Source organism: Tachysurus fulvidraco, chromosome 22, assembly GCF_022655615.1.
Source record: "Tachysurus fulvidraco isolate hzauxx_2018 chromosome 22, HZAU_PFXX_2.0, whole genome shotgun sequence".
Taxonomy (NCBI): Eukaryota; Metazoa; Chordata; class Actinopteri; order Siluriformes; family Bagridae; genus Tachysurus; species Tachysurus fulvidraco.
This window is the reverse complement of record NC_062539.1, coordinates 10039155-10060483: the sequence shown is the minus strand read 5'-3', so window position 1 is coordinate 10060483 and position 21329 is coordinate 10039155. Positions and strand designations below refer to the sequence as shown.

The following is a 21329-nucleotide window of genomic DNA, read 5'->3' as shown; positions in this document are numbered from 1 at the left end:
CATGGGCTTTTTGGTTATTGATGTGACAATCAGTGGACTTTGGGTTTATTATAATGATGAAGGACTAGAGGATGATTAACACACTGAAAAAGAAAACAGAGACTGGCACATAATAAAAATACAAGGCTGTATTATCTAACACATTCATACTAGTACAATATAGAATGTCTGCAAACAGTGCACACAATTTAATCTGCCTAGAAAATTGTTCTACCAACAGCCAGGGTGTGCTTAAGCCAATGTGTGTTGTGAGGCAGGCAGTGGGAAGCATGCAATTTGCTTACAACAATGAGGTGCATCACACCAGTGTGAAGGACATTATGTTTAACACCTGGAAAGTAGCTTTATTTTCTTTCACTGGTTATTAAACCTACTTTTTCACCAGGCAAATATGAATAATAATTTTTTTAAAAAGTTTGTAACCAATAATATATTTCATATACTTAAATGGATACATGACTGATTGGCTCCTTATAAAATGTACATAAGGGGAAAAAAACAAAGTGGATTCATATTTAAGACCGAACACAAAAATATTTGGCAGAAGAGCAGGCCTTAAAACAATGACATTTTTCGCAATGGTAGGACACAGAAACCAATCAAATCTAAACATCTTCTTAAAGTCCCTGAAGGAAGAACATTTGTCAGTTGATGATCAGCAAATCCAGGCTTCTCTACACTCTGTGACATTGTTTTCATTTCTTTCTATTTATTCTTATTTTTTTTCTATTTCATTATTTGATTAAATAATCAAAACTTTTTTTGCACAGATACTTCTTTATATAAAGTTTAACAATTAATGCAACTAGAAAAACGTACAAAATATTGAAATTTAATTCACCATATTTGTGTTTTTAGGGCCCGAGCACCAAATGGTGCGAAGCCCTATTGTTTTTGCTCAGGTTTATTATTAGGGCCTGAGCACCAACTGGTGCTCTCTTTTGGCTCTCAACGAAGGCGGTCGCATTTTCTTTCCCTCTCCTTCCCCTTTACTTTCCCTGCTTTGCTCCTCTCATCTCATCTATTGACTTATACATTGAGAGATTCTCTCCGCACTGCTCTCCAAACTAAAAAACATCAGACCAGAATGGACTAAGAGAGTAGTCGTGTAAATTGGAATGCGTCTACTCGCCCCAAGACCAAACAAACCCAATCTTATCTGCTTTCGGCTCCCCTCAACCAGCACTGGCCTCGGCCAAGGCGCTGCTGGAACAACAATTCCCCTGGAAGAGCACTGCAGCGAGACGCTCTTGCGTTCCTTCCCCCATTTCCATAGACACCTGCGAATTGTTGACTCTGTCTGGGACCTGATCAAGGTTGTCTCCATGGCAACTTGCTGTGTATCGCTATGACAATCTTGCGGACTGAGGCACCGAGATTTGATGCTGGGAGCAACGACTCTCCAGGCCTATACATACATACATACATACACACACACACGCACATATATAAAGATATGCACTCACCCCAACCCCACCCCCCATCCCACGCCTTCGCCGCTTTGTACCGCCAGTCTGACAAGCGGGTCTGTGACCAGCGCCACAGATAAAGCCTGCAGGACCTGATTGCTGCTTGCCTGTGCTGGATTACCTCCACCCCCCACTCCCCTGTGATGGCTCTCTACCCGGTGGAAAGGCAAACCGGTTCTTAGAAGGTTTGCCAGTGGAACCAACTTTGAACCAACACTAGTGCTAGCTCTGAACCAGCACCCGGTTCTTTCCGGAGGCAATAATAGATCTCATCGACCAGAACAACTTTCGCGCTCTAAACTATGCGCTCCTCCCAACAGGAAATCGGCCATTTTGGATTGTTTTGTAAGTGCATGCGGTGAACTTTTAAATAGTCCTCCTAGGGAATTATAGCGCCACCAACAGGCCCCAGGAAGTGTGTCAGTCACAAAGGTGGATTTTTTCACAGTTGCATGCAATGAACTTTTAAATGCTCCTCCTAGGGGATTGAGACCAGACTTGGCCACCATGACGCAGAGATATTAGAGATGCAAAATTGCAAAGGCATTGTGTCAACGTTTACTTTTATGGCTTTGTTCTTGTAAGCATTGTTCTACATTGTTAACTTTCATATTTAAGGCTTTTGGCGTGCTTAGATTAACATGAAATTTGACACAGACATCACATTTGTCGGCTGTTAAGTGTGGATGAAAAGGTCAGACAAAGGTGTGTCTCTTAAGTGGCTCACTAGCGCCCCCGTTTGTCTAAAATGTGGGGTTTCATTTACCTACAGTCCACAAATGGGTCAGTAACAACATAAAATAGTCCACTGATAATTACCCACTTGATGCACTTGCCCACCGTGCATTGTTTTCTGGGAGGCACCGTATAGCGATAAAAAAACGTGCGAGGGCCTGCCATTGCTTCTTGCAGCTATATTATTCTCATTAACTCTCTATGAATCCCTTTACAAAAGCTCAGGTAGGAGCGGGGAGTTAATACCCACAAAATTACTTTTGTGGCTGGCGGTAACAGGAGAATGCAGCGCTCACTATAATTCTCTTTATGTGACCCTCATATCAGCTTTCCCAAGTAGTTTGGACATTTTGTCCGCCCCCCCCCACAATTTCAAGACACCAAAGCAGCCAGGTGAGTTAGTAGAGAAACCAACAGGATCAGCTGATACATAATACCTGCAGCTCACCTGATACAGCACCATAGCTCAATGCTGCTGTACAGAAGATGAAAAAGCCCTTATGCAGCTTAATGAACCATCACACATCTCTGACTGCTGAACTGCTCAACACAGCTAAAATATTTATTAGGCAAATCAATAGCATTTGTTAGCAAATAATAGCATTTTGCCAACATGCACCTCAGTACTGCTTTTAACTAACAAATGAATGCTAAGTGTTACAGTATAACATGGCTAATTACCCAAATGATTAGGCATGATTTAAGGCCACACACAACATATAGCATGCTTAGGACCAACTGGGATACTTTGCCACACTTACATGGTTAAGAGGGAAATATGGTTGTGCTCAAGGTGATTAGATTTTTCATACAGTAATAAATATTTCATACACCAAAAAAAAATAGAACTTTTAACATCTCTCTTTAAGAAGCCTAAGAAGATTTATAGATAACAAATTACACACTAAGAATAAGATGATGCAATACAAATGACCAAATGAATAGATCAACGTTTCAGTTTCAATTTTGCCAAGATATACTGTTTACTACTGGATTTACACTAACTGAGCTTGTATCATCTAAACACTGTTTTACTGCATTAAAAGGCGGTAAAAAGTAACAGTAAACAGTAAAAGTAACAGTAAAAGTAACAGCTCTTCCGATTAAAAGATGAATTTAAGTTCTACAATCCTGCAGCACATCAGCACAGAAAGCTCTGAAATGTGGGCACCTTTTTTCCAGGCTTTAAAAATAGCTAGTAATTAGATTTCAGAGCAAAATTAAAAATAAATGATTTCTGGTTTATTAATGACTGTCGGCAAGTCTTGGTGGCCAGTACAAAATTTAAACCTCATTTACAATAGGATGTGTTCCCTGAAAATAACAAATGAAACGGTTGTTTTTTTGTGATTATTCTGTGACAGGGCTGCCTCTGTATGAGTGTAAATATGTCAGATGAGTTCAGCCTATTTCATATCCATAACACAGCATATAGGACCTTATGCCAGACTGTAAAAAAAAAAAGCATGCAAAATATAAGAATATTTTCAGATTATTTAAAAAAAATGTATAAAAATATTATTATGGAGGCAGAAAATTAAGAATCTAAAATCTAAATCTAACAATATCTCACATTGCTTTACACATCACATATATACAAATCTGAAATCATATACAGATTTCAAGGACCTGAGAATTTTCTAATCTAATACTGTCAAAACAAACATTCCATATAACACTGCCAAAATGAATCCACAATAAAACATTTAAAATAAACAAAAAAACGCCATTGGACTTTGTATACTGGCTAGCTCAGTGTTGCATTCTTTTATAGGCCAATGTTATTGAGGAAGTCCTCATTTTCAACTTCCTGAAATGTGACTACAGTGGGCTGGTCCTCCACCTGGGAAAGCACCTTTCTCTCCAATGCAGCATCTTCTTGGCTAAGCTCCTCCCCTTTGGTAAGAACATATAGAAAATAGTGGAAGCTGTCACCATAGTGATAGTGGTTGATAGACCAGCTGTACTCTTTTCGAGCGTACAATTTCTTCCTGAAGTGCGGCTGCGCAAAGGTCACTGACACAAAACGACCACCAGGCTTCAGGACCCGACTGATCTGTTGATAAACATGAGATGGAAAAATAAAAGCCATCATAAATATTTATCTACAAATATCTATCTATACTTATATATGTATAAATCTATAATAGAAAGAAAATACACAGGTATACAGACAGACAAACAGAAAATGAAACAAAGCAGATATAGACAAGAAAATTTTCACCAGCATACCATTATATATAATAAAAGTAAGTATATTTAAATATATACATATACATATATTATAACATATAATCCATACAGAATAAGCCATTAGCTGAAAAACAAGGAATGCAATCAACTTGAGTTAAATTCATGATTCTGTGTGTGTCATGCAACAATAACCTATGAATCATCTAAGCATCTGCCCTGAGGGACACATGAGACAAAACAGGGTGAGGAGAGGGATGATACAGTATGTGCAATAGAAAGAGAAAAGAGGTGGAATAAAAGCACAAGACTGAAATAAAGCAATTCTTAAAGCAATTCTTATCTGGTGAAAAGGAAGAACGCCAGGTGTCAAATTCTCAATTCCAATTAAAATAATGTCCAGAATATTCCTGCATGTTCAGTTTTTAGGTTAGCAGATATTCTATGTCTGCTATGGGAGCCTTTGGGAACTCCACAACTTAACAATTGTGAGAGTGCCCTGTGATTAATCATTCCTTGTAGTTATAATGGACCACAAAACTCAAGGTTAAATGTATTTACATAAAGAACAGAAAAAAAAAACCTTTGACCCCAACTTCTCTATAAAGTGTGTAAGAGAGGCTGAACCCTACTGGAACCTTAACTATTCTGCTTGAAATCCCAATAGACCATTTCTCCCTTAGAGAGCAACATACATCTGCATCATTTAACCCAATTACCACAATCCTGGAAGTATTAAACATGGATTAAATCAAATTAGTATGTAGCACTAAATGAAGCTATATGTCCAGATACAGTTATATACATCATCCATACCTAACAGGCAGGGGAGGAGGCATCATAGTTATTTATTATGGTAATAAAGGCACCATACAAAAAATCTAGACAAAATTCAACACATTTGAAATTCTTTATAATAACATATTTAGCCACAAAATGTAAATCTACGGAGCTGATTCCACTGATTCTATTTACTGATTCTATTTACAGACATCCAAGCCATGTTCTGAATTCCTGAATCCAGTACATAATAGGACCCACTCATAATGGAGGTCACACCTTTAATGTCTTTTTAAAATTCGCATTAAATCTACAAAATATTGTCACATTTCCACAGTCTGAAGCTATATCAGACCATTATCTCATCTTCATTAAAATGTGCAGTATCTGCAGTAAAGGAAGCAAGTGGGTTTGATACATCAAAATGCTTCAATGACAGAATGTGTTGATCCCTGGACCTAATAAAACTGGCTGAGTTGACGTAAAAAATAACAAATACTTACATGTTTGCCAGAATCAAGGCTGACAGACATTAGAGGATCAGGCTTAAGAAATTTGAAAATAGCTGTGAAGCGAACAGGCAAACAGACACCTTACTAAATTGTAAAATACAACAGCAGTTAAATTGTAAATATTTCCACTTTTTCAAATATTCCTTTTCCCAGGAATGTACTGAGGCTGAAAGAATGGTATGTTCTAACCATAATCAGACCATTATGCAGATTTATGCAGAACTTCAAATGTGTGATGATTGAGATCAGTTTAGTTACTGTTTCTTAATTTTTCTCCCAATATTTTTCTCAGCCGTATGGCTGGACCCAGTGATGCTGCACCTCAGAACAGTGGAAATGCTTCAGATAGTGACAATGGTGTATGATGAAATGATGTAGTGGCATATAGCTTTAAATTTAACAGAATCTTGTAAAATGATTTTTTACATTTGCAAGTTATAAATTGTCTTGATGCAGATCTTGATTCTTACTGAACAGTCCTTGCCAAGTTCTCCTCAGATGTGACTTCTGCCAAGACTTCCTTCTACAAGGAAAAGCTTGAAGCTTCCTCACATGACCCTCAGGAAATTCCACAACATCATCTCTTCTCTGCTCAACCCCCTGGCTCCTCCTTCTTCATCCTCCCTGACTGCAGAAGACTTTGCTTCTTTCTACCAGGAGAAGATTGAGGAAATCTGCTGGACCTTCACTTCAGCCCCGACTGCACTTACATCTCAGAGTATGGATTTCCCTACACCTTCATTGTCGCATTTCTCAACTGTAGCAGCAGAAGAGATTTTACAACTCATCCAGTCTTGCAATCCTACCACCTGCCCATTGGATCCACTCCCTTCCAATATGCTCCAGACCATCTTGCAAGACCTTCTGCCCTTCATTACCACTATCATCAATAGATCCATAGCTCACAACCTTGGGGTAACCATGGACAATCAACTGTCTTTTTCCTCTCATGTTGACTCACTCATGTCGGTTTCTTCTCTACAACATTAGAAGAATTCGGCTATTTTTGTCCACACAGGCTGCTCAGGTACTTGTTCTAGATTACTGCAATGCACTGCTGGCAGGTCTACCTATGAACACAATCTGTCCTATGCAAATGATCCAAAATGCAGCTGCCCGGCTTGTTTTCAACCTGCCAAAGTTATCAGATACCACCCCGCTGCTGTGATCCCTCCACTGTCTTCCGGTAGCTGCACACATCAGATTCAAAACACTGATGCTGGCCTACAAAGCCAAAAATGGACCAGCTCCCTCTTACCTTAAAGCCCTCATCACTCCTCGCACTGCACCCCGCACCCTCCAATCTACCAGCACTGCTCGACTGGTTCCACCATCTCTCAGGGTAAGAGGCAAGTACTACAAGACTTTTCTCTGTTCTGGCACCAAGGTGGTGGAATGAACTTCCCCTAGAGGTCCGGACAGCTGAGTCACTGGCTATTTTCAAGCGGTGGTTGAAGACCTACTTATTCAGGAAACACTTCTTTCTTTATCTTTTCCATTAAAAAACAAAAACAAAAACAAAAAAAACACACAAAACCTTTGACACTTTTTCATCGTAACTTTGAACAAATGTTTTAAACTCATGGTACCTTAAGTATGTAACCTAGTGAGCCAGTATTAATGTAGTCAATGTTAGAGATTTAAGCACTTATGTACTTAAGGGCGTGTGCCAAATGCTGTAAATGTAAAGGTAAATGTAAATGTCTTTGTATACAAGAGGCACAGTCGCCAGTACGATGTGACCAATGTACCCTATTACCCGGTAATGAGTTAAATAGTAGTATGTTGGAAATTTTGTCTGTTCATAAAATACACTCACAATCAATACAAACAAAACAAACTTTAATACAAATACCGAAATTTAGATAGTTATCCGATCAGATGATTATTTTGCAGCAGCAGGATGCATAAAATCCCGCAGATACAGGGCAAAAGCTTCATTTAATGTTCTCATCATACATAAGAATGAAAAAAAGGTATCTCCATGGATTGGCTTTTAATGCCAGATGGGTTTGTTTGAGTATTCTGATCTGGGATTTTCACAACGCGACAGTCTCTAGAGCATAAAAAATGTTGAGAAAAACAAAAAAGCGTGGAGGGTCTGTGGGCTGAAACACTTTGTTGGTGAGAGAGATAAAGAAGAATGATTGTCAGGCTGACTGAGCTGACAGGAAGTCTACACTAACTCAAATAATCATTCTTAGCTCTAGAATCTGACACGGTCGTGAGCACAGACTCAATGAAACTGGACAGGAAAAACAGCTGATTAATTTTCTAATCTTAAGCTGTCAAGTTTCATTCAGTCTGTGCTCAAATTCCTGCTCTAGATAACAGGAGAGGAACCTGATATAGTCTTCTGTTGTGGTGTCTTGTCCACCGCAAGTTTAAATGCTTTTCTGCTCACTGTGGTTATCAGAGATATTATGTGAGTTACAGTAGGGTTATTTTTATCTCTCATCGACAGTTAGATAAATTTGCAGAGTGAGGGTGTTCACATTAAAGTGGACGGCGAGTGCAAATGTATATCAGTAAATGATGTGAGTAACTTTTAGTGATTCTAATTTAGCAAACTGCTAACCAACAGATTTCTCACATCCAATCTTTATAAATGACCAAAAAAAGACCAGAAAAACAAAAAAGAACAGTGTCCCAAGAATCCTGCTTAAGAGGAGTGTTTTAATGCACTGAAACTCTGTGCTTTAATGCCAGGTGGGTCCTTAAAAACATTTTCCTTTTCCTGAAATTACATTTTGCTGTCTAGCGTATTTATTGGTATCACATTAGCACGAAGCTACCATAGAAAACAGGTCAACCCTAATTTTAGCTTGTACACGATTTTGTTTTTAAAACCATAAAATTCCAGTAATGCATATCAACATATAAGCAAATAAAGCTACATGCAAATATAAGTTTTTGCATGTAGCTTAACAAAATCCAGGCATTTTAGTGTAAATGGATTGAGTGTGATTGGATATAGTGTACATGGATTTATTGTACAAGATTATTGAGTGTGCAACAAAATGAGTGAAACAAATCCAGGGTAAATGTGTATTTAATGAAAACGAGTGAAGGAATTTTACAGGTTTAGCACAGGAGAGATACAGCAGCACAGGTGGCTGAGTGAAAAGAGGAATGGGGAGGTGTGATAGAGAGTTGGCTTAGATTGTGTGGTAATAGGGAGCGGGGGAAGGGAGACAATGCAACAACAACACGCTAATATCACCTCAAACTAAATCCAAATAATTTGCTGAAACATTATACTAAATATCACTGTAAACCCTCTGTAGAGTAAATCTTACATTAATTTTGTTGATATGCTTTAATAGTCAAGGAAAGGGTGAATAACAATGAACTAGTGTTCATCTTTTGAAAACACAATATTATGTAATATGTGTAATAAAATGAAGTTGGTCAGAATATGATGAAACTGATTGATAGAGAGGAGTTTACAGGTTTAGGGCAGGAGAGTTACAGCAGCACCAGGGGCTGAGTGAGGAGGAGGGGGAGGGGAGGGAGGGCTGATAGAGAGGTCACTGAGACTGTGTAGTGATGGGGAGGGGGGAGGGGAGACACTGCAACTTCAACACACTAATATCACCTCAAACTAAATTTAAATGACTAATTCCCAATTACTAATATAAGGCTTTTACGGAAAGGTGTATTTTTTATATAATCACAGAAAATTAAGCCACAGTCTTTTTTTTTCTTTTTTTTTTACAACAATGTAAATAAAGTCTATGTAAAGTAAATATTAAATTAGTTTTGTTAACAGTTTAGTAGTCATACATAAAGTGTTGATTAAAATGAAACTAGTGTGTATATCTAGATAACATCAGGGGCTATGCAATGTGCAAGAAAATTAAGTGAAATAGGCATGGGCAGGTCACTTATGATTTTTTAAATCTATATAGTGCTTTATATTTTACCTCCTCGAGGTCGAAAAGGCGACACACATATACACTTATGCACGCACACATGCACACACACAGACATTTGCAACCCAACCCCAACCCAAATTTACACAAACAATGCAATATAATTAATTTCCCTCTTAACCCCTCATTCTGGTGTTAAGACAAAAACAAGAAGTGTATGAAACAGCACTTGACATTTACCACCTATTTTTTCATTAACCTTACATTAAGAGCTTCACTGAATGCCGTTTAAGTGTCACTTAAATGTATGACTTCCAGATGCTTTATTGCATCAACTCATTGCCAGTGTGTATGTAAGTAAATTTAATTCTGCTTTGTATTCCTTCTAATTCCTTCCATCTGTTTTATGTTCACCTGTACAATGCCACGTTCAATGTTACCTACCAAACTCCATAATGCCATCCTAAATAATATGTAGAAACCCTACATCAGCCTCCAACAAGGAAAGGGCATAATATACCACTCTAATCTCTTTCTTTCCCTTAAAACCAGCAGTGTTCTGCTTGGTTGGACTGAAAACCTGCACCCACACCGTCCCTTTCCGGATAAGATTGGACACCGCTGCTTTAAACATTCTATACCTCCATTTTTAAATGAATTTTAAACCAGAAGTGCTCTTTTCCCATTCACCTCATAAACATGCACACAAAAACAAACATATACACTACCATTTCCTCAGAAATGCAGAATTGTTGTGCATGGCAAAAATTAAATAACAAACAAAAAACAAACAAAAAACATTATTGTCTATATCAAACTAATTATTCCTAGTTACTGAGTACCAGGTAAAATAATCACAACTCACTGGGTTGTCTCACATCTGCATTGGAGATCTGAGACCCTTCACTAGAACTAAGAGGCCCAAACATGTTCTATCATGTCACTGCTGGTGTGACAAAGCATGAGTGGCCTGCACAGAACCCTGACCTCAACCCCACTGAAAACATTTTGGATGAACAGGAATGCTGACTCACGGATTCCGTGCCTGACCCCCCTAATGCTTATGTGGCTAAATGGACAAATCCCCACAGTCACAATCCAAAAGCTAATGCCTAGCCTTACCTGAAGTGTGGAGGTTATTATAACAGCAAAGGGCAGAATAAACACCCTAGGTTTGAGATGTGCTTCGAACCTAATGTGATGGTTAGTTGTCATATAGTGAATTTATTGTGTATTGTGCATAAAGAGTACTTTATGCATCAATATACAATAAATTTTAAATGTAAAAAGTTAATGTAAAAAATGTATGAAGTTATAAAGTAGCATACTGGGAGATATTGTATATTCAATACTATAAATTAACACAACATAATATGGCAAGTAAAAAGAAAGTGATATCCTTGTACAGTGTATGCAGTCTAAAAGCATCAGAGAACGAGTGGTCAAGGTTGTCAGTGCTCGCAGCAAGGCAGACTGGTATAACTGACGTTCAAATTCAAAGTAAATTATCACCCTGGATATTATAATTTGTGACTCCTGTTTGTTTATTCTTTTTTGCTTTCTGATTCTCTCTCCCTTAATCTAATTCCTATCATGCCCAAAGTTGGGCCACGAAGATGTTTGACAATCCAAGCTGGTGTAAGCTGGATATACACACATTTTTCTGCCTATTCCAACCTGACAGCCCTGACTGTGATTTACAAATGTCTAGTCATCTCTGCTTTAATTTTCTTGCCACTTGCCCTGTACCTCCATTTGAAAAACATAGGTATATTATGTATGTAAATGATCAGTTTAAATATAAACACCAAACAAACACATACTTTACATTTACACAGAAAGTTTGATGTACAATTTTCTGGGTTTGGCCCCCACCAGTCCAATGTGAGGCAAATGATATACAAATGGAGGAAATTCAGCACCACTGTTACTTTCACCCTGCAAAAATCACTCCAAGGGCACGATAAATAATACTGCCAGAATTTACAAAAGTAGCCCAGGGTAGCATCTAAAAACCTAAAAGCCACTGCTGAATTGGGTATGCTACGAAAAACCTATTGATACACCTATGAATTCTGGATTATGCAAATTTAAGCAGAAATAGAGAAAATTTTAAAGATTTCACAAACTTTCTAACAGCACTGTACCTAAATCTTACAGGCTTATTAAAAGTTATTAATCATTACACAAGCGACAGTACAGTACTAGGCAGTATGTATTTTTTTTAAAACAACCGATTGTTAAATGGATGCAAACCATTCTTATTTTCATGCCCCACTCCTGTTTTTTGTCATCTGACCATAAAACCCAGTCCTAGACAAACCTCCAGTAGCATATAGCACTATATTTATATAATCACTTGTATTTGGTTCAGGTGGAGGTTGTTTCTCATTATAAGACATTTCCATATCTAAAATGGCATAAAAAAAATACATAAAATCTTTGCTTAATGTTTCTTTATAAAATCTTAATGGAATAACTCCTAAAAATAACAACAAAAAATATTTTTCAAAAAGCAAAGCTGTGAACTGTCTCTGAATCTTGTCTCATTGCAAATTATAGCAAACAAATTCAATATTCCCTCAATCTGTTGCTCTAGGTCTGTGAGCTATATAGCATTAAAATTACACAGCTCCACTGTTTTTTCTAGACAACATACATTGCAGGACCAGATAAGCTGGTGTACTCATGAAGCAGTACAGCAGGAGATCTCTGTCTCAGCATGTTTGTGACTGAATTCAGGTTAAACTGCAGAGACACTGGGGAAAGATAGAGTTATCAGCTAAACCACAGAAGGGTTGGTGTTTGGTTGGCACCAGGCATGATGTGTTTCAAACATTCAGCCTTTACAAGCTCTATAAAATGACTTGGAAGAAACCTGCCACTTCTCCACTTCCTAGAGAAATGTTACTATGGAGACTGAAGTTTCAAGCCCTATATCTAGTCCACAAAAAAAAATTCTAAAAACAACAAAAATGGCACGATTTAAGCGTCATTTTAAAATAACACTTGTGTAAATAAATTCTCAGATTATAATAAAACATAAGTGATGCCAATAATAAGGCAGTATAGAATTAGCCTAATACATAGGCTAATTCTATACTGCCTTATTATTTGCATCATCTTATTTGTAATGAAAGACTGAGTCTGATGAATGTATTTTATCCATCTGACCAGTTATAGCAATGTATACTGTAGTGTAGTAAATTTTTGTCAATGTTATTAAAGGTGAAAATAAAGTTCTTGCCAAGCACAATGTACAGTTGGGGAGAGTGGGGTAAGATGAGCCAGATTTTACTTATGTGGATCTCCAGGCAAGTGAAATTTAGACAGAAGTAAAACGAAGACATCTACTGTTAATTTGAGATGTTGCCTATCAACTGAAAATATAAGAATGCACCTATGACATAGATCCTTGAAAATATGACCTCAGAAAAAAAAGTGTTCATGTGACTCAACTTACCCCAGGCTAGGGGTAAGTTGATCCCAGTCAGTGGGTAAATTGAGCCATTTGGGGGTAAATTGACCATCCTATTTTATGCAAGTATAATACAAAAAAACTAAAAAAGTTATTTAAAAATCCCTGTGGACCTGAATCCAGAACAGATATTCCATGGTGTCATTGCTGACATGAAAGCCTCGTTCACACATACAGGGATGTGGTACAATATATGCTGGCTGTAATTGGTCTTGAATGGACCATAGACACTCTTATCCAGAAGCTGCAGGCGATGAGATGTGTGGGGTGGAATTGTGAGCATAACAATCCCCTTTCTCTTTGCTTAAATCAAGTAGTAGCACTATTAGATGGTCAGATGAGCACTTGGTATGCTGAACCAGATGTTCAAAGAACTCTGCAAATGTTTCTTCATTGATCCAACCACTGGTTCAATTTACCCCACATCATCTGGCTCACTTTGCCCCATAGTCACCATTTTGGTAAAAATGGCCTAGCTTAGCAATTCAGGCTAACTTTTAGCTTGATGATTCACATGGTTTTATATGTTGACAAATCACCAACATGTACCATACACAACTTTAGACCTAGATAAATTTGCTTTGGCACAACAGCGAGTATACCCGAAATGCAGAAAATCAACTTTAACAAGCAAATAAGTGTTTTTGTGAAAAAAACCAACTTATCTCTTGTCCCATGTGCTTCTCCTCTTCACAAAAAATTACAAATGATGGAGTCCTTCAGAATGTATGGTCACATTACACCAAATTTGCATAGTTGCCCAGAAACAGGGGGTGGGTCAACTTACCCACTGGGTCATCTTACCCCTCTCTCCCCTACAATAAAATACATGAACTTTCATTTAGTCAACTACATTAATTTTCATTTAGTCAACTCAACTCACCACAAAATGGCAATTAAATTATGTTTTAATTACAACTAGGAAAAAGTGTGTGTGTGTGTGTGTGTGTGTGTGTGTGAGAGAGGGAGAGAGAGAGAGAGAGAGAGAGAGAGAGAGAGAGAGAGAGAGAGAGAGGAGAAGAGTCTGTGTTTCAAATTAATACATGTATCCAAATAAGGAGAGAATTAGAAAGTTCTCCAGCCATCCCAAAAGGCTGCTATAGTATCATAAACACTAGAAAATGGGCCAGTGTGTATCCCAGGTGACAAAAGTAGTAGTCAGGCAACTGCCAGAATCACTGGGTATATGGGCCAGCATGTCAGAGAGTGAAACTAATTATATAGGCCATCAGTGGAAATACATTATGGCATAACCAGTGTAATTGATATTTCTGTTGTAACCATGCCAATGCATTAATACTATAGAGAAAAATAGTGGGTCATTAACCCTGGCTTATTTTGCATAATAATCTTTAAAAATATAATATAATACTACATTAAAGATAGGGGACATCTTAAAAGAAAATCAGAAGTACTGCTGTGCTTGGGGCAATTTCTGCTCACACGGTGTGAGTACACTTATTCTCTTGGAAGGTCACTGCCAGGCAAAAAGGTCTTCTGGCTATTCATCCACATGTGACTGAAAGATCATCACTGAAAAATAATCAACAAGGTTTACAGCAGGACTACACTAAAATGTAGCCATGGTAACTGCAAGAGAAAAATTCTGATATTCATCTTGTAATGACTAAAACAAACCATCTAGTTAGGATTACTTTTCACAGGTTTTTTTTTCCACTGCTGTTTTTGAAGAATGCATGTATGAGTGGGCAAACATCACGAATAGATTACTAACAATGAAATATTACGGTCTGAATACGAGTGTAAGTAAACACATGCTGTAACATTATTGTTCCTTCATTGAACCCCAATTGAGCCCCAAACAATTTCCAGCATTAACAGTGCCCCTGTTTAAAAGCACTGCCCATGAAGACACAGTTTGCAAAGTTTAATGTGGAAGAAAATGAGAGGCCAGCACAGGGCCCTATAAATAAATTTGAATGCTGACTGCACAGTAGGCTAAAATAACTAATGCTTGTGTGTATGAATGAACAAATCCCCTCAATCCAAATTCAGTTACATCTTGTTTGAGAAATTTGACAAAATTCTCATTAGGTTTTACTAACTGGTGAAGGAGAAACACTCTATTACATATAGATCACTTTAAAACCGTGTGTCAAGATACTGAGTGTGACCAAATCTGTAGACTTGTCAGATGTAGTATGAAAGAAAGATTATCATCAATTAGGAGCTGGAATTTAGACAGGCACAGCTTTAAATATCTTAAATATAATTGAAGTTATCTACAAAACAAAGCTCAAATAGAGTCTGTATGTAGAGTTCTAGAAAGACAATAGAGAGACAGAAGCAAAGAGACAGATGAGATTTCTGTGAATCCGAACTCCATTTTAGGAACATATAAATAAATACAGGGCTCTCAAGTTTTGAAGACAGGCAAGAGTGACTTTCCAACCCCCCAGCACCAGTTCGGCTCAAGCCCAGACATTTTTAGGGTCATGATTGAGGACAATGTCCCGTCCAGAGACAAGCTGTTTCATGTTGAGGTTTTGTTCAAACAGCCCATCAAAAATACCCTCGACTAAGAGCTCCAGGGGAGAAGCGCTTGATTCCTGCCCGGTTCCATAGCGACAGCGGTACGGACTGATACATTTTGGGCGCTGCGGCTTATTAAATATATGATCAATAGTCAATTTTCTGCGCCCGAAATACAATGTGTGAGAGTGAGAAAAGACCAAAATGCGTGACTGTCACTCTCAATGCGTGACACTTGACAGCCCTGTAAATACATCTGACACAAGCAAGTGACCAAGCAAGGGCCATAGTTATGCTGACACACCCACACCTCCACATGCATACACACTCACACCAACAAAGTCTCACATCTAGATCTAGTTTTTACTCTTTAAGTCTTACAGACTGATATGTGAACACTGTGTGGGTAAGAAGTGTGGATGGATATAATCCTTTACACATTCAACACCACTCCTTCTGACATTAATTTTCACTCTCTCTTACATGTATACTCCCTGTCAATGTACAGTCTTAACTTGCTGCCTGTTTTCCTCTAGCTCTCCCAGTAGGGTGCATTGGAAGGGATTCTGGGATTTCCCCACTCTGTGAAAAGTCATAAAAGATATTTTCAAACCCCACAGGCAGTGCTAAAAGTGTATGCTATGCTATGCTGACATGCATTCAAAGTGCCCCATCCCAGCCTCACCCCCAAACACAACATAAAATGACCTAAGGGTTACTAAATTTGGCATAAGTAAACACATACAAAGCATCTGATGGAATTACAAGCAGTTAAATAAATGACCACTGACTGTGTCTACAAACAGAAATGATAAAAGGATAGATTTGTATTTGTATTGTGTGTTTGCAGAAAAGTGAAACAAAAGCCAAAACCAAAGTGACATAATCCCCCCTCTAAGGGTGGCCCCTGGCGCCCTTAGAGAACACTCCATCCAAAACAACAAATAGTACGGGAGGGTGTTGTAAAGGTGTCGGCACCTGTATTTTCATTCTAGTCCTATTTAGAATTACAGTTACAATTACAGTAGAAATTCCCAAAATGTTCACAACTGTGGTATATACGTTAGATTGTAAACTGAATATAACTGACCATTTAATTTTCTTGTTTTTTGAGCAAACTATAAATAGATCCATTCAGATAGTCAGCTGACATCAGGCAGACTTTAGCACCTAAAGCAACCCTAAAACAGGATAAATCTGGACTCATCATACAACATTACCTTTTTGCATTGCTCCAGAGTCCAATCTTTATTCTCCCTAGCAAATTGAAAGCTTTTTTTATTAGCCTCACTGACAAGGGAACCCATCCTCATCTGGGTCTGCATTTCCGAAAACATTTTCCTTCTATATCTTTATACTACATAGCAAAAAGGTGCAAATGTTTAATCTAACTTGAGCTTTTATGTGCAACTTACGAATATGAGAATCATGGTTCATTCTGAATTCACTATAGATCAGTTCAATTACAAAGTATTTTTTAGAAACGGCTGATATTCTGGGATTTTCACTCTATAGACTCTATAGTTTATAACTACAGAACAGTGGGAAAGAGAAAAAACATCCTGTGAGTGAATGGTCTGAAACACCTTGCTGAAGAGATAGATCAGAGAAGAATGACCAGACAGGATTGAGCTGTCTATGCGGACTTAAATAAACACATATTGCAACCATGGTAAGTAGAAAAGCAGCTTAGAAGGCACAACATATCAAACATTGGATGGATGGGCTACAACAGCAGAAAAAAATATCAGGTTCCACTCTTATCAAGAATCTGAGGCTATCATAGACAGAGGACTCACCAAAACTGAACAGCAGAAGATTCGTTTCCTGGCAGTTTGTTTTCACAAAAGCCTCATATTGTTGCTCTTAACGGACAAGATCGGAACCTGATGAAGTGTTCTGTTGTTGTTGTTGTTCGCCAACTGCGGGGGTCGACATTGGGTCCATGCTGCACCAAGTGCAGGGGTCGACATCTGGTGCATGCTGGTCCCAAGCTTGAATCAAAAAGTTTTTTCCACTGCTATTTCCCTTGTCCTTCTATTGTTTACTATGTTAAATATACCTAAACACTTTGCATTGATGTGAAATTCATTTGTGTTGCTTTCTATAGTGTCAATCTATATAATCTGCCCAAAAAACATTTAAATAAAAAAAGGTGTTACAAAGCACATCGAAAAAACATCTGTATTATTAACAGCCCTTATTTTTCCACATACATGCAAACCATTAGTCTAGGTTGCTAGTCAGATATATTTGGGGGCTAATTTTCAAGGCAAGTTTAGAAGGTCAAACAAGCAAACAACCAAAGTTTATGTGCCTATAAAGTGCCAGATTATAAAATTCAAAATCTTGTTAATGTGCCAGTAAAGGTGTAGGCATTTAATTAATTATGCAGACAGGCCTCACTGTACATGATAACAGACTGTGGATGATATGTTTACACCATGTGGCTAACCATCACACCACAAATGGAAGCTTTTAGCTGTTATTATGAATCACGTTCAATCTGTAATGTTTTCACTTTAAGAATTGGCCTTTGCTCACTCTTTGTTACTTGGACTGCTCTGACATTTGTATGATAATAAAATATGTAAGCTTGCGAAAACAATGTCCATTAAATGGCAAGGTGTGTGTGACTTATTTGTCTAATTAGTATGGAAATTTACTCCATTCATCTCTACAGTTGTATATTAAGATTTTTTTAAGATTTGCATCCACTTTTGTACAATATGGGCAGCCGCTCATCCCCGAACAGTCAGGAAAAAACAAGCTGTCTGCCTGCAAATACAGTAAACCCTACATAGTTTTATCTATAATAAGCTCTTCTGAAAAGCTGAAAAGTTTGCATCAGCATGTCTGTGTATCTCATCATCTTTTATTACTCAATATTGGTAAATAAAATCTAAAGAAAACAAAAAATATATCAAAAGACTAAAAAGGCATCAGCAATCTTTTCTTTGTTAAATGGCAGGGATGAATTGGTGTTGAAAGCACTGATTAACTTTCTATAGCAGCATGGCTATTATATTTGTTCCAGCTGCAAGCCAAATTACAGATACATATTATGTACTTACAGAGTACTTTATTAAGAAAACTATACTAATACTTGCTTCATTGCATGAATTCCACAATATTTTGGAAACATTCCTTGAAGATTCTCATCCAGGATGACATGAGTACATTTTGTAGTTCAGTTGCCATTGGTGAGAATCCCCCATTTTACCACATAACGTGACAGGTTCACGAACACCTAAGTCTGATTCATGTACATAGGAAGCAACTTCTAGCCCATCTTGACTGGTTTATAACAGGTGATCAGATGCTGTTTATGGTGTGTAGCCACAAGACTGCATTACGTCAGTAGTCCTATGCATATTTTCATGGCACAGATGCTCTTTGAGGTTTGCCTTCCAAGGACAGGTAATCTGATTCAAAGTCTAACCATGTGGCCTGTTTATGACACCTCAGATATTCCCATGGTAAAACAGATGGCCCTATTACCTCTGATGAACAGGGATACTACCTTATTTGGAAGTTTTTGGCTTTTAAGAATCAGACAAACTGTGGCATGTCCACCTTCTTGACACACAACATGGGGCAGTATCATAATGATATCTGGGGGAAAAACTCCCTAGTACCTATGCAGGCCTCACAGATCATCAGTCTGAAGCTAAATTCACTGAGAATGCCAAACACCCTGTTACTCAAACATTATCACACAGTGCTTATATAAGCAGCATTCAAGCTAGCGACATATTGGCCATGGAAAAGCTGTTACTCTGTTTCAGAATAGTTATTATATTATTTTTTATCCCAATCGTCAATACAAGAACTTGCAGAGAAATTAATTCAGCTCTGGGCATAAAAAAATGTTGTGACATTGCATGAACATCTCTTCTTAACCTAGAGAGCCCATCACTCTTGTCAGACCACATGACCTTTGTCCATTGCTCCAGAGCCCAATCTGTATGCTCCTAGCAAAATGAAACCTTTTTTTATTAGCCTCACTGATACCTTCACAGCTGTTTAGTCCAAATCTCTTCACATTTTGTGTGTGAAATGCTTTTATTTTCACTACTTAACCAGCTATGAGTTCTACTGTTGGCCGTTCTTAAACCAATTTTAGTGGTTTTAGCAATCTTCTGTTGGTCAATAATTTGGCCTTTCTGGAACAGGTGAAACATATTTTCCATGTAACATATTTTCCATGACCACAGGATACCGACATTGTTGATTATGAAATGAGAAGCTACTCACTACATCAGTTAGTGTAAAAAATGTAAGTAGTATTAAATAGTTAATAGTGTATAAATAATCATTTGATAATTAGCGGTAATAATCTTTATATAAAGAGAGAAAGAGAGAGTGAGAGAGACCACTGCTCCTTCATCCAAGACTACCATTATTGAACAGCCCAGGCCCACCATTGCACAGGGTTCCAGCTCCAGTCCTGCTTCATGGGTCTGACCCTCTATCCCACCCTTAACACTGCTGCCACCTTTACACCACCCTCCCGGACTTTTTGTTGTTTTGGGTGGAGAATACTTTAAGGGTGTCAGGAACCACCCTTAGAGGGGGGATTATGTCACTTTGGTTTTGGCTTTTGTTTCATGTTCTGGGTTTTACATCTTTTATTTTGAACCTGTTTCGTATTGTTTGTGTCTTGCTTCCCTCACCCTCATGCCTAGTGTATGTGTCATGTTCTGATTGGTTGTTGTTAGTCATGTGTTCCTGTTCTCATTTGTCATTGGTTCCCTGTATGTATTTAACCCTAAGTGTTCTCATGCTGTTTGTCGGTTGTTGTCCTTAATGGCTGTTTCGTATGCTCGTATTTCTAGTCCTGTTAAATTAAACCTTCTACCTGCATTTGGATCCTCTGCCTCAATGTTCAAAGCAGGTTACAGTGTAGTATAATAAAGTTGCATAAAACATTAAAAAAATTTATATTTACATTTAGTTCCTGTCAAGCCAAACAAGTTAAATTAGAAAGTGATCATATTGAAATTAAATCATGTTTAGTAGATTATTTTGGAGATATACCACATAGGCTTTATTGGTTTATTATTCTTAAGTTTATTGGGAATACATTTTGCAAGGGGTTGTTGATTATGGTTCTGCATTATTATACATCCACTTTTAACTGTCTGTCTCGCTCACATTCCTTCTCAACAAGGCAGATGAGAAGATGAGTCATACTGCTCCCTCAAGCATGCATTGTGATCTGGTATCCATGGAAACCTGCTGCTATGGAAACACCTCTTTCTCCCTCTCTCAAATAAGGAGATGCAGAACAATCCTCCAACGCCCGCAAAAACACGGATAGATACACACAAGTAATGCAATTATAAAACTTCATGAGTTTCATGTAATCCATCATGTCAAGCTCAACATTAAAAAGTTCCATATAGCAGCATAGAGTTGCAGCCTCATATACTGCTAGATGATTAATTATATGTTATATTCTGCAAAGGTGATTTCATTTATTAGTCCACTATTTTACATGTGATTAATTCTACATTACACTATGCTCCACATGTAATTGAATATGCCTTAACTTATATGAGACTAAAGCTATTCTACACTATACATCCAAGGTGATTACATCTATACTAGGTAAGTCTCCACAGATAATAGCTTAGGGAAAACTATGTACAAAGTGTGAAGGACAGATTATGTGGTCTGAAAAGCAAAATATTAAGCATCCTACAAAACCTCCAGAGGAGCTATGTTTTATCATATCAGTAACAGCAGAGAACAAAAGGAGTAGACAAAAACACCTCATTGAAATTCTCGTCAG

The 21329-nt window shown here is 37.8% G+C and overlaps 1 protein-coding gene across 1 annotated transcript in view; it reads right to left on the bottom strand.

Moving 5' to 3' along the window:
* Window positions 1-2733: 2733 nt before the first annotated feature.
* ece2a (endothelin converting enzyme 2a) overlaps window positions 2734-21329 on the bottom strand; it is a 72231-nt gene continuing 53635 nt past the window's right edge. The window contains exon 3 of the mRNA XM_027143250.2: window positions 2734-4260. Coding sequence (XP_026999051.1) covers window positions 3973-4260 — 288 coding nt within the window. The 3' untranslated portion in view covers window positions 2734-3972. The remainder of the gene's footprint in view (window positions 4261-21329) is intronic.